Source organism: Paroedura picta, chromosome 2 (assembly GCF_049243985.1).
Source record: "Paroedura picta isolate Pp20150507F chromosome 2, Ppicta_v3.0, whole genome shotgun sequence".
Taxonomy (NCBI): Eukaryota; Metazoa; Chordata; class Lepidosauria; order Squamata; family Gekkonidae; genus Paroedura; species Paroedura picta.
This window is the reverse complement of record NC_135370.1, coordinates 115,126,701-115,138,967: the sequence shown is the minus strand read 5'-3', so window position 1 is coordinate 115,138,967 and position 12,267 is coordinate 115,126,701. Positions and strand designations below refer to the sequence as shown.

Genomic DNA, 12,267 nt, shown 5'->3' with positions numbered 1-12,267 from the left:
ACTCTCCTAGATGAGGGTTCTAATCAAGACCCAAAGGGTTTCAGGTTGTGTCTATGTACAGAGAAAATTAATAAGGAGCAAAATGTAACACTAGCCCTACAGAAGGTGGGAATTAGTTCCCCCCCCAAAATGTCATGTACTGAGAATGCTGTACTGAGTACAGTAAATCAGACAATAGCTTTGTTCTGCATACCGTGCACATGTGTGCTAAAAAGCATAAAATCACAACAGTTAATTGATTATTATTTTTGGTCTGCTATGAGTGATATATGGTAGTGTTTTATATTTGTGTATCATAAGTAACCATCTGTGCTCCAAATGACCATGTTCTCATTGTTTATTTTAGTTGCTTAATCACTATGACAACGACTGTCCTACTGCTCCAGTACCATGTATTTATAATGTTTTTGGATGTCCAGACAAAGTAAGTCACAGTGTTATCTGCATAACACACATTATAACCAATACCCTCAAAATGGCTTAGTAGTAAATGTACTGCATAAAAAGTTTACCAATAAGCAAGAACCTTAAATTGAGCTCAGTAACTGGTGGCCAGCCCCAAGGAGTGACTGGAATGAGAGTAAGATGTGTGTGCTCCTTCAATAATAGCTGTGACACAGGATTCTGCATCAGTTGGAGTTTTCAAATTAATTCTGAGGTAAGACCAATGTACAGTGCATTATAGTAATGTTTCCCAACCGGTGGGTTGGTTACAAAAGTAGGTTGCAGGCTAGCTCTCCGTTGCCCTTTCCATTGCTTTTTTTCCCTGGGTGCAGTGGACTTAGGAAAGCACATATGACCCTGGAAACAGTACCTTCCATGTCATACATTAGTTAATTTTTTTCTTCCCTGTATATTGATCCTGCTAGCTACTAGAGTGAGTTTCTCAGAATCTTACAGGGGATTAGAGGAGGAAAGACTGGCCAAAGCCTGGAATATAACCTCCATATGCAAAGCCTGCATATATCAGAATGCCACTTGCTAGGTTTCGTAGTGGGGTCAGCTCAAGTCTTTGTGATATATGTGTTGGTTTCCCAGGGAGGTATTTAGCCCCTGTAGAAAATGGAATGCTGAGCTAGATGAGGGCCAAGGTCATAGTTTGCCTAGGTTACCAAAAACCCTTGGGCCAGCTATGGGTGAGTCACGAATCCAAAAAAGGTTGGTAACCACTGCATTACAGAAGTTTAGTCTCAACATTACTATGACATGGATCCAGGTGGACAGAGCAGCTATGTCAAGGTAAAAGGCCATCTTTCAGCCTATGATTAGTTGGAAAAAGTCTTTTTTGCAGCTGTATTATTTTGCTTCTCCAGGGCCCATTATGCAGGGGGGGGATAGCGCGTATTCGGGGTGGAATGGCAGCGACTAAAATCACCGATAACGCACGGAGCCGGCTGCAACCGGCCGCAGATTCGGTGCATGCCGCCAAAAAAGCTGCGTTAGCGAAACGCCGAAGAAAGCGCAGCTACTGGGTGACCGGGCGCAACCAGAAGCGGCGCCAGGGTCGCCGCGTGCATAATCGGTTACTCTGGGTTTTGCCGCCGTTGCGTCCCGTCCCGTACATAAGCGGTTTGCTTCAGTTCTTCTCCCTCCGCGTTTTCCATGTGACCCGAAATCGCCGTTCCGGCGGCCATGCATAATGGGCCAAGCAGATACAACCCCAAGGCTCTTGACTCAATCAGCAGGGGTCAGCTGTTTTCCCATCCGAAGTGGGGAGAATGTCCTTCATGATCCCTGCCTTCCCAGACAGTATTAATTCTGTTTTTCAGATTTTAGTTTCAATTTTGTTTGCTCTTAACCAGTTTACCTCACAAGCCAAGCAGTAATTTAGGAGTTCTACCACATCACGGGGAGATTTTGATAAGGATATATGGGTATTATCCCCATATCGATGAGATTCAACCCCAAAACTATGGATGATTTGTCCTAAGGACTTTACATAGAGATTAAAAAGCATGGGGGATAGAACTGCACCCTGTGGAACCCCACAAGATAGGTCCCACACCAATGACAACAGTTTCCATTAGCCACGCTTTGGGTCTGATCCACGAGGAATGATTTGAACCAGTTCAGCACGCATCCTACTTCTGCCTCCAAGTGTCCCAACAAGATGCTATGATCAACTGTATCAAAGGTTGCAGATAAATCCAGTAAGACTAACAAAGAAGCATGGCCTTTGTCTACATTCAGATGGAAGTCATCGACTAAAGCTAGCAGAGCTGTTTCTGTCCTGTTGCCCAGACTGAAAAGGAGATGAGTTATTCAAGAAGACATGGAATTGGTATGCTGCCTCAAAGGGCAGGTTGGTGATCAAGCAGTAGTTGTCCACATCATTTTCCTGTAGTGGTGGATAGAGTAGCCATGGAAAGGTACCCTGTGCTAGTGACAGATTTAAGGGTTTGTTGATGTGGTCCTTCCATGATTTTAGCAACCAGGATTGGCAAGGATCCGAAGTACAAGTAGTGGCATTAACTCATCCCAGCATCAGCCATACCAGTATCCAAACCGAAACTCAATCAGATATGATCCATTTGTGGACCAGGCATTGTATTAGGCCTTTCTTCTGGTGTGCCTGTGTAACAGCTGACATCCAGATTAAGGCATATTTTCAATATTCTGCCAGCAGAAGAACTTGATCCCCCCCCCAAAAAAAATCTTTTAAAATGGGGGGCTGAGGAAATTCATAATCAGACATGTATGTAATACTTTCATAGGAGAGACTTCTTTAAACTCAGAGATGCTACAGGGGTTAAATAGGCAGTGAACATTGTTGCCAAACACTGGCTATCTTTGATCAATCCCATTCCTGTACCTACCAGATCCTGTTTACTCTAAAATAGTGCATTCACAACTGCTACTAATAACGCCCCCCCCCCAGCACACCACAGTCAGCATACAGAAGTCCAGGGCATAATCAAGATGTGCTGAGGTTACAGATGTCCCACAGGTATTGTTGTATGTCAGAATGACTTCCAGGTTAGTAACTGATGTAGCATTCTCCCCCTCTTTCTCTGCAAAATCGGAGGGAATCATCTTCCATTCATTGCATATAGTGCCTAGGCCTCAGCTCTACACCCTAAGTGAAGAGCCACAGGCCACCTGTTTAAATTCATACTTGGAATGAGAAGAAACCAGTGGCGGTTATTCAGCTGCCTCTTAGCCCAAGATCAAAGGAGGAACCATCATCTTAATGGCTTATAGGAAACCACTAGCATTATTGTCTTTTCCAGTGTGGTCAATGACTCAATCCCATGAAGTGTATCAATCCCATATTAAATGAGAAAACTATGTGAAATGCTTGTGAAAAACTACAGAAGACAAAAACTGCAATGCTGTTGGGAGTGCAATATTGTTATTACATATGTCTAATAAATTGCTTATACCTGGAAATGTTTTCTTGGCCTTAATCAGTGAGGTAATCTAAATTGCTGCCACCCATGAGCTCTAGTAATGCTTTTCTCCTGTTCAGATTTTCAGTTCTTGTTTCAGATATTTATGGAAAGATAAGCCAGTTCTGCTTTCCAGTTCATTCTTTCTTTCCTGCCTACATTAAGGCTATGTTTGATTTTAGTCACAGGAAATACTTATGAGCTCATGTGTTTTCAAATTCCAGATGCAAAGGAATGAGTTGGCACGTCATATGCAAGAATTCACTCAGGTTCATATGAGAATGATGGCTCAGACTCTCCGGAACATCATTTCTGCGACCCCATCTCCCATGTCTTTCCTTGGAGGAATATCTTTTGACCCGTCAGTTTTCCCTCAAGCCATGCCAGCCCAGTGTGAATGTAGCCCCGAAGTCCAGAACTTCAAGGAGACCATTCAGCAATTGGAAGGTCGCTTGGTAAGGCAAGATCACCAAATCCGGGAACTGATTGCTAAAATGGAGACACAGAGCACACACATGGGGAATCTCAAACGCACCATTCGAAATCTGGAAGAAAAAATTACTGAAATTGAAGCACAGCAATGTAACGGTATTTTCATCTGGAAGATTGAGAATTTCAGTATATATCTAAAAGCCCAAGAAGAAGAAAGGCCAGTTGTTCTTCACAGCCCAGGCTTCTACACAGGGAAACCTGGCTATAAGCTTTGCTTGCGGCTGCATATCCAGTTGCCGAATGCTCAACGCTGTGCTAACTATATTTCCCTTTTTGTTCACACTATGCAAGGAGACTATGACAGTCATCTGCCTTGGCCATTTCAAGGCACCATACGACTTTCTATTCTGGATCAGTCAGAAGGTTCTTCAAGACACAACCATGAAGAAGTGATGGATACCAAGCCTGATCTCTTAGCCTTCCAGCGGCCGACTGTCTATCGCAGCCCAAAGGGCTTTGGATATGTGACTTTCATGCATTTGCAGTCACTAAAACAAAGAGCCTATGTGAAAGACGATACTCTGTTGGTACGCTGTGAGGTTGTGACACGCTTAGACTTAACCAGTCTTCGAAGAGAAGGTTTTCAGCCTCGTAGTACTGATGGGACTGTGTAATCCATTGTGCCTTCAAACTGAGCATTTGCTATTTAGTGGTAAAACTTAAGGTGATAAAAGGATTTGTGAGAGCAGAACCAAACTGCCATTCACAGAGTACAGCGTGGTTTTCAGGGAATGGAAAGTATTTTCACTTAGAAAAATAAAAGTATCAAAATTAGTATGCACCCTCTTGATTTTGAAAAGTGAGGTAAATAACTCATGGAAACCTTACTGAAAGCTGACACTGTTAACAACTATGCATTAAAATAGTACAATTTCTAGTGTGGTAAGAACTGTGAAATTGTACTACTTTGTATATTGTGTATAGTGATAATAAGGCCTACAGACCTTAAACCATCACCTCACCTGTACATCAGAGTCTTACAGAGGAGCTGAATTATTTGAATATTTAAGGGGGTAGCTTGTTCAGATTTTTTAAAAGAAGAGACTACATTTTAAGCTAGTCAGGTTACTAAATAAGCCTTCAGAGTGTCATAGCAGATATGGAACTGGTTAATGTTATTTAGAAGCTTCAGCAGGAAAGTTAGTGCTCTGTGTGCCTTGCATCTTTTTGCAAATCTGAATTGAGATTTTAAGGTTTTTATTTACAGATTTCACTGGACTACTTCCCTTCTCAAGAAACTAAATATTTTTCAACAGCTGTTAGGCTCATGGTATATGTAGAAGACTTTGACATATCTAAATGTCTATGATAGTACTGTTCCAATAGGTATTGACCTATTTGCCATTCCACACATTTGTCTCATTTTTGTCATTCCATTCTATCTTATTTTTTATCCAGTTGCATTTATGGGGATAATTTCCACCTTAACAGGTCCCATATCTTTGATCTTCAAGTTCTCAGTGGATGTCATGCACATCAATGTATTTGGTATCCTGATCTAATTACAAACAAGGAGGTTGCATAAGAGCTTGTCCTGTGGTACAAGAAAGCTTTTTATGTCCATAGTTCCAGTCTTTTCACATGATCAGGCTGGAAAGCTGCTAACTTGGTGCCTAATTCTATAGTCAGTAATAACTGGCCTGGAGATCATGCAGAGTAAAAAAAAAAAGGCAGTGTTTTAAAAATAGTTTCTGCTCAAAATATATTGGTGCTGACAGAATAATTTGGCACTAACTGTATCAACTACAGCCATTAACACAAAAATCTCTAAATGCACATCCATGATTTTAGATTATTCAGAATGAGGAATAATTGGCTGGCCTTCTCACCTAAGAAAGTATAATTGATTATTAAGTTTTATCATGACTGATCTTGTAGAGGGCCCAGCGAAAGTAGTGGAAGACACCAGTCAGCATCCCCCCCCCCCAAAAAAAAAGGCTTTGCTACAAGTTAATTTACAATTGTACGATGCTGCTTGAACTTTCCTTGGTGTTTGATCCTGAAAAAGCCATCCCTGCAAATAGAGAAAATTTCTAAACCAAATGAAGAACAGAGTATTTATTAACATCCAACAGAAAACAATGAGACATTTTCAGATACCCATAAAAACATTGTTTATGAGAAAAAAATACTACTTAATAGGTAGGCTTGTGAGAAGCCCAGGAGTCCAGCCAAATTCCCTTCTCTGCAGTTTGAATAAAATGAATGGAGAAAAAGCTTTTGAAAGTGAGTAAAGGGAGGCTTTCTTAAGCCAAATAAAATCAGAATACATTCACTGCTAAATGTTGTACGAGCACATAGCTATGAAAGTTAAGATGAATTTTAACTAATAAACTCTGTGATTTCCGAGTGCTATTATTTTGTTTTCTTCATCCTAATCATGACTATTTGCTACAGAACCTTTCTTTACATTTTTCAGAAGAGATGATTCTTTGAGAACCGAGTCTAACTTGAGGTATTTCCCCAAAACTTTTGCTTTCCTACAGCCATCTGTGAATATAAACACTTCTCAAGTACCAGCTTAAGGCATTATGTTATTACAAAAAAGATTCATAGAAGATAAGGAACCTTCACATTCTCTGAAAGGAACCTCTACATGGGGGAATACTGAAAAGAAATTCCTGTGAGATATCTTTTAGAATGAGTAAGAGCTCTGTTTAAGGAAAGGTTTTTGACACTCAACATGTATAAAGGTAAAGGCATCCCCTGTGCAAGCACCAGATCATGTCTGACCCTTGGGGTGATGCCCTCTAGTGCTTTCATGGCAGACTCAATACGGGGTGGTTTGCCAGTGCCTTCCCCAGTCATTACCGTTTACCACCCAGCAAGATGGGTAATCATTTTACTGACCTCAGAAGGATGGAAGGCTGAGTCAACCTTGAGCCAGCTGCTGGGATTGAACTCCCAGCCTCATAGGCAGAGCTCCAGACTGCATGTCTGCTGCCTTACCACTCTGCACCACAAGAGGCTCAATATGTATAGCATGGGGGGAAAGGACTTTATCAGTTTTTCCAATGGAAAAAAATTGAAATTTTGAGGGAATACGTGGGGAAAAAACTATTTTTGAATGAGAAAAACCTTGTCTGACAAAGCATTTCCTTCATTCCAAATGTACAGGATGAAAAAATCTGAGAACTTTAAATTTTTAATGGGAAAAATTGACATTTTGGGACTTATTGGGGGGGTCTGTTATACCAGTGGTCCCCAACCTTTTTGAGGCTGGGGACCGGCAGGGCAACTGCCCACCCGCACCTGCGCGCCTGCACATGCGCCATGTGCGGCCGAAATCGCGCATGCGCTGCACTTTTGCGCATGCGCAAAAGTGCTGTGCATGCGCAATTTTGGCTGCACATGGCGCATGCACGGCCCAGCCACGGCCCTGATTCCCTCTCCCCCCCAACCACAGTAAGAAGCTTCCTGGGCCACAAGCTTGCGGCCTGGGAAGTTTTTTACTGCGGGGGGGTGTGGGGAGAGGGAGCCGCGGCCCGGCGCCAAGGCCCTCGCGGCCTGGCACCGGGCTGCGGCCCGCGGGTTGGGGACCACTGTGTTATACCACAAAATTTATATACACAAAATTTTCAAAGGCTTTTTGAATGCAGTACTTCTGGCAACAATAAGCTATAGTATGTTTACTGATAGTACATTATTGAAGAGTTCAGTGTCTTCACAAATATCCATACATGCTGTCAGTCCTAACTGATGTAACTTGATTAGTTTGTGCCCACATTATTTGCTTTCTTTTGATCGCTACCAAATTTGTTTTTTACCTTGAAATTTAATTTTTGCCATCTGAGAGGTAAGAAAACTGGGATTTAGCCTTAAAGGAGGGGAAACCCCAACTTGCCGGTGTCTTCAGACATTACTTCCTTACACTTCGTTACTGAGACTGCTGTCCCCTCATACTTCAAGCCCCTTTCAGTGAATCACCAGTTACCTCAGATCTGGTTATTGTGTAGGCATAATATAAACTTTCAGTGTTTCAGTTTTAATTAAAGTTGCGTTATACTTTTCTTATTTACTTAGAAAAGGCTTGTGTCATTTCGTTTCACTGTTTTCCCTCCTGCTTATAATCATTTAAAATGTTATTCCATATTTAAAATATGTGTACTCTGGCATTCCTACCAACCTCTTCTTTACAAACTGACTTTATGCTGTGCCTAGAGCCTTCACATATCATGTACCTTTTTTTCTTAAACCAGAGACTAATTTTATTAGCCTAAGTTGAAGCCAACTCCCAAAATACCAGTAACATGCTGTTTTAAGGTGCTGATTGTCTCAAGCGACAGTATGTACAAAGTTACACTATTTATTTATTTTTCCATACAAGAGGTGGCAAATACAAACAGAAGACGTGTCCCCTTGTAATTCAGTTCACTGCGCGTGCAAACATGGCTTCTACTGCTTGTTCTAGCAAGCAGAGGTTTGTGTGAGTGGATTACATTTTTCTCTAGGATTTAGAGAACAAGGACAAACTGCACTTGGAAGTGCTGGGATGAAGTTCAGTCCCACAATATTTACACTTCTGCACAGTTTTATACTGTTTATAGAAATTAATTTGTTACTTTCTGAATCTGTAAGATAGGAAATTCGGCTTCCTTACTGTTGGTGTTCCATTTCCATTATAAGACCATGGAGCCAGCTGTGTGTTTGCAAACAGAAATTCCTGCAGTTATATAAACAGAACACCGAACTGCTCTTTTAACTAAGATATGGAATCTGTATTTCTGCCTTAAGTAAACATAAAACACACTAAAATATGATGTGTCAATTCTACTAGTTTCCCAAAATAATACCATCTATAATTAATGTCTGTATATAGTATTTCACTAAACTAATGCCTGTATGGAGTGTTTTAATAAACTAATTGAGTATTTATGAGATTATTTGCTCTTTTTTTACTATGTCTAGTTGCAATGATATTACATCAGGGATTTCCTTGAACAAAGGTCATGATCCAGATGTGATTGTTATTATTTATTGTTCACCTGTCTCTCTGTCAAGGTGAATTATATAGTATATATATAAGTCAATGACAGTCAACAGGATAGGACATCCAATGACCAATACAGTAGGGTTCAGACCATGGAAGACTGAAACATACAGAAAACTCAAACAGAGCTGAACAAAGTATGAGCTTTTAAATATGATATGCTGAGTAATTTAGAAACAACTACAGAGCTAGTAACATATCTACAGTGTTGTCTGTAATCCACAACCAATGCAACTTTCTGCCCCTTTCATTATCGTACAGTCCTATTTACCTGTGCAAAAAGCCCTCTTGAATAATTCTGTTTTGCATTTTTTGCAAAAAGCTATAAGTGGAAAGAGCCTCTTGTGGCGCAGAGTGGTAAGGCAGCGATATGCTGTCTGAAGCTTTCTGCCCATAAGGTTGGGAGTTCAATCCCAGCAGCCGGCTCAAGGTTGACTCAGCCTTCCATCCTTCCGAGGTCGGTAAAATGAGTACCCAGCTTGCTGGGGGGTAAACGGTAATGACTGGGGAAGGCACTGGCAAACCACCCCGTATTGAGTCTGCCATGAAAACGCTAGAGGGCGTCACCCCAAGGGTCAGACATGACTCGGTGCTTGCACAGGGGATACCTTTACCTTTATAAGTGGAAACTTCCATAAGGTAGGAGGCCAACAACAGAGAATGCTGAAGTACAGGCGGTTATCAGTCTTGCCCATTTACAGGATGGTTACCTGTAGAAGACCTTGCTTGGATGAGTGATGTTGGTATAGTGGAGCATAGAGAGAGAAGTAGTTCCACAGGTAAACAGGACTAAAGCCATGAATGTTTTTGTTTATGTTAGTCAATTCTTTGAATTGATCCCAGTAATTGATGAGCAGCTAGTGGGGTGACTGCAGAATGATGTACATGTTCCACCTAGCTCCTAATAATAACCTAGCTACAGTATACGCGTGGCTGCCGATTGGGCCCTCCGCTTGTCAGTTCAGGCAAAGGGGCCAATGGGTGCTGTTCCCCATCCTGGACTTAGCCCACCCCCCACCCCTTAGTGTTTTATTTATACCGCTCCCATGGAAATATGAAATATATGAAAATAATGTACTGTGAATTCTGCAAAGTGCTTTATAACTGCTTGTTTCAGGTCATGTGGCCATAGTTCATTCTAAAACCAACAATTCTATCATACATTTTTATTAATATCATTATCATTTAAATTTATTGCCTCCCCCCGAAGTCGTGAGGCGAGTTACAGCAAAGCATAAAACCCCTAAAACAACATAAAAACTACAATAGAAATACAGTCAGAAACCCCAACTGGGGATAAGATGTGCCGGTAAAATATATCCCATACTAATAATCATCCCCAAAACCATTCCAGAGGGGAGGGTGAACATAGGGCACTGTTGATATTCGCTACTGCCACTCTTATAGTTTCAGAGGGTACCTGCATTGGTCTGCAGTAGAAGAGCTATATTTGAGTACAGTAGCACCTTATAGACCAACTAGATTATCAGCTTTAACTGTCAAAAGCTTGTTGTTCTCCAAGAGGCTACTAGACCCAAATCTAATATTTTAAAAACTCTAGGTTTTTTTAGCACTGTCGTTAGGGTGGATGTTCAGTACAATGGGTATGGAGGGGGTGGGATTTTTAGGGAAGTGTTTTATGCTATAAGGTTGTTTTATATGTGACGTTTTATGGTATGTTGTATACCGCTGCGAGCCAGCAATGCTGAGAGTGGCAATATAGAAATATGATTATAAAAAAATAAACAGAAAAAGCATTATACACTTTTGTGTTTTCTTTGGACCTATTAATATTATTTTACAATGTTTGTGTTTAGAATTTTTCTGCAAATCAACAAAGATACTTACAAACTTTGTCTATTAATGCTGTATATCACTGTTCATTTAAAGTGCCTCCTAGGATTTGGGGGAAGGGGGAATTCATGAAACAAGTGTGAATAATTGTTTGTTTTGGCCTCTGTGTAATTTCACCAGTTTTAGGAATTAGTTCACATTTTAAAAAACCTGACATAGGAAATGAATAAGAACCTGGGAGTAGAAAGGTTCTCTGATGTACAATCCGCCTGAGCCTTTGCAGCATTAATCTGTTGGTGAACCCAGCCATAGGCCAACTTTACAAATAAGGGAATAATTTATTCACCACACAGTGGTTCATCATACATGGCACAACATTCTCTTCCATATCACAAAAGCTTTGCAGCCTAGATGAATGGGGTTACATAAGAACATTTACATAAGAGCAATTTTTTGAATGAATCATTGATCGTTAAAATGAAAAATGGTATCCAGAATGTCTAATAGGAGATGTGTAGGTGGTTTATGTTCAGATCTTGCATTCAGGTATCTCTCCGCTATAGCTCTCAATTTCCAATTAGGGATATTAGTGTAAAGAGCCCCCACATAGCTGGTTGTTAAAATCCCTCCCTTAGGTATTGACAATCTTTCTAGAATACTAATAAAATGGGTAGTATCTTTCAGTAATGCTGGTTTTTCAGGGAGCCATTTTTCTAAGTTATTGGTCAAGAAATTTAGCTAGTGGTTCAGGAGCTGAGCAATTACTAGCCACAATAGGTCTGCCTAGAATAGCAAAAAACTTTTTATGTATCTTAGGAAGAATATGGGTATTTATTGTCAAAAAACTGAGCTTCCTAGAGGGTCATATAGTCAGAGTTTAGCCCTATTCATTACTGTTCTAATGATTTTGGTTTAATCTTGTCCTGAGAAATTTCTTTATAATATTTAATATCATGTTAACATCTCGTTTCTTTTTTAACACAATGACCCAGTGAGGTAGTGTTGACCAAAAGTATGTGACTGGCCCTATATCCACTAGTGAGCTTCCATGGCAAACTGATAATTTGAATCTGTCTCCAAGATGCTAGTAGGCAGCTGAAATCCAGCCTTTTTCAACCTTTTGACCATGAAAGAACCCCTGAAATAATTTCCAGACTTCGAGAAACCCAGAGGTAAGTCACTGATGAAAAATATTGTTTCTGAAACAAAAGTGAACTCTGGACCTTGTTCTGGCGGAGCTGCTGTTTTGGATTTTCTTATAAAAGACTTTATGAAATTTGATTCATTTAAAAAGTACTTTATTGTACAGCAATCGTCATTCACTTATCTTGGTTGGCAGCTTCCAGATCTCCAAGAACCACAAGTGATCTGCATGGCTATGACTGCCAACTTCCAGGTGGTGGATGGAGATCTTCCTCTATTACATATAATGTTCCAGTCACAGATCAGTTCATCTGGAGAAAAGGGCTTCTTTGAAAAATGGGCTCTACCGTTGCACCCCACTGAAGTCCAGCCACTCCTCAAGCTTCACCCTCCTAAAATTCAACCTCCCCAAATCTCCAGGCATTTTCGAACCCAGACCTCCCCCTTTGGTGCCAGCTT

At 40.8% G+C, this 12,267-nt stretch overlaps 1 protein-coding gene across 1 annotated transcript in view; it reads left to right on the top strand.

The window, feature by feature from the left end:
- TRAF6 (TNF receptor associated factor 6) overlaps window positions 1–8,759 on the top strand; it is a 29,894-nt gene extending 21,135 nt beyond the window's left edge. The window contains exons 6-7 of the mRNA XM_077322178.1: window positions 347–424; window positions 3,614–8,759. Coding sequence (XP_077178293.1) covers window positions 347–424; window positions 3,614–4,495 — 960 coding nt within the window. The 3' untranslated portion in view covers window positions 4,496–8,759. The remainder of the gene's footprint in view (window positions 1–346; window positions 425–3,613) is intronic.
- Window positions 8,760–12,267: the final 3,508 nt, after the last annotated feature.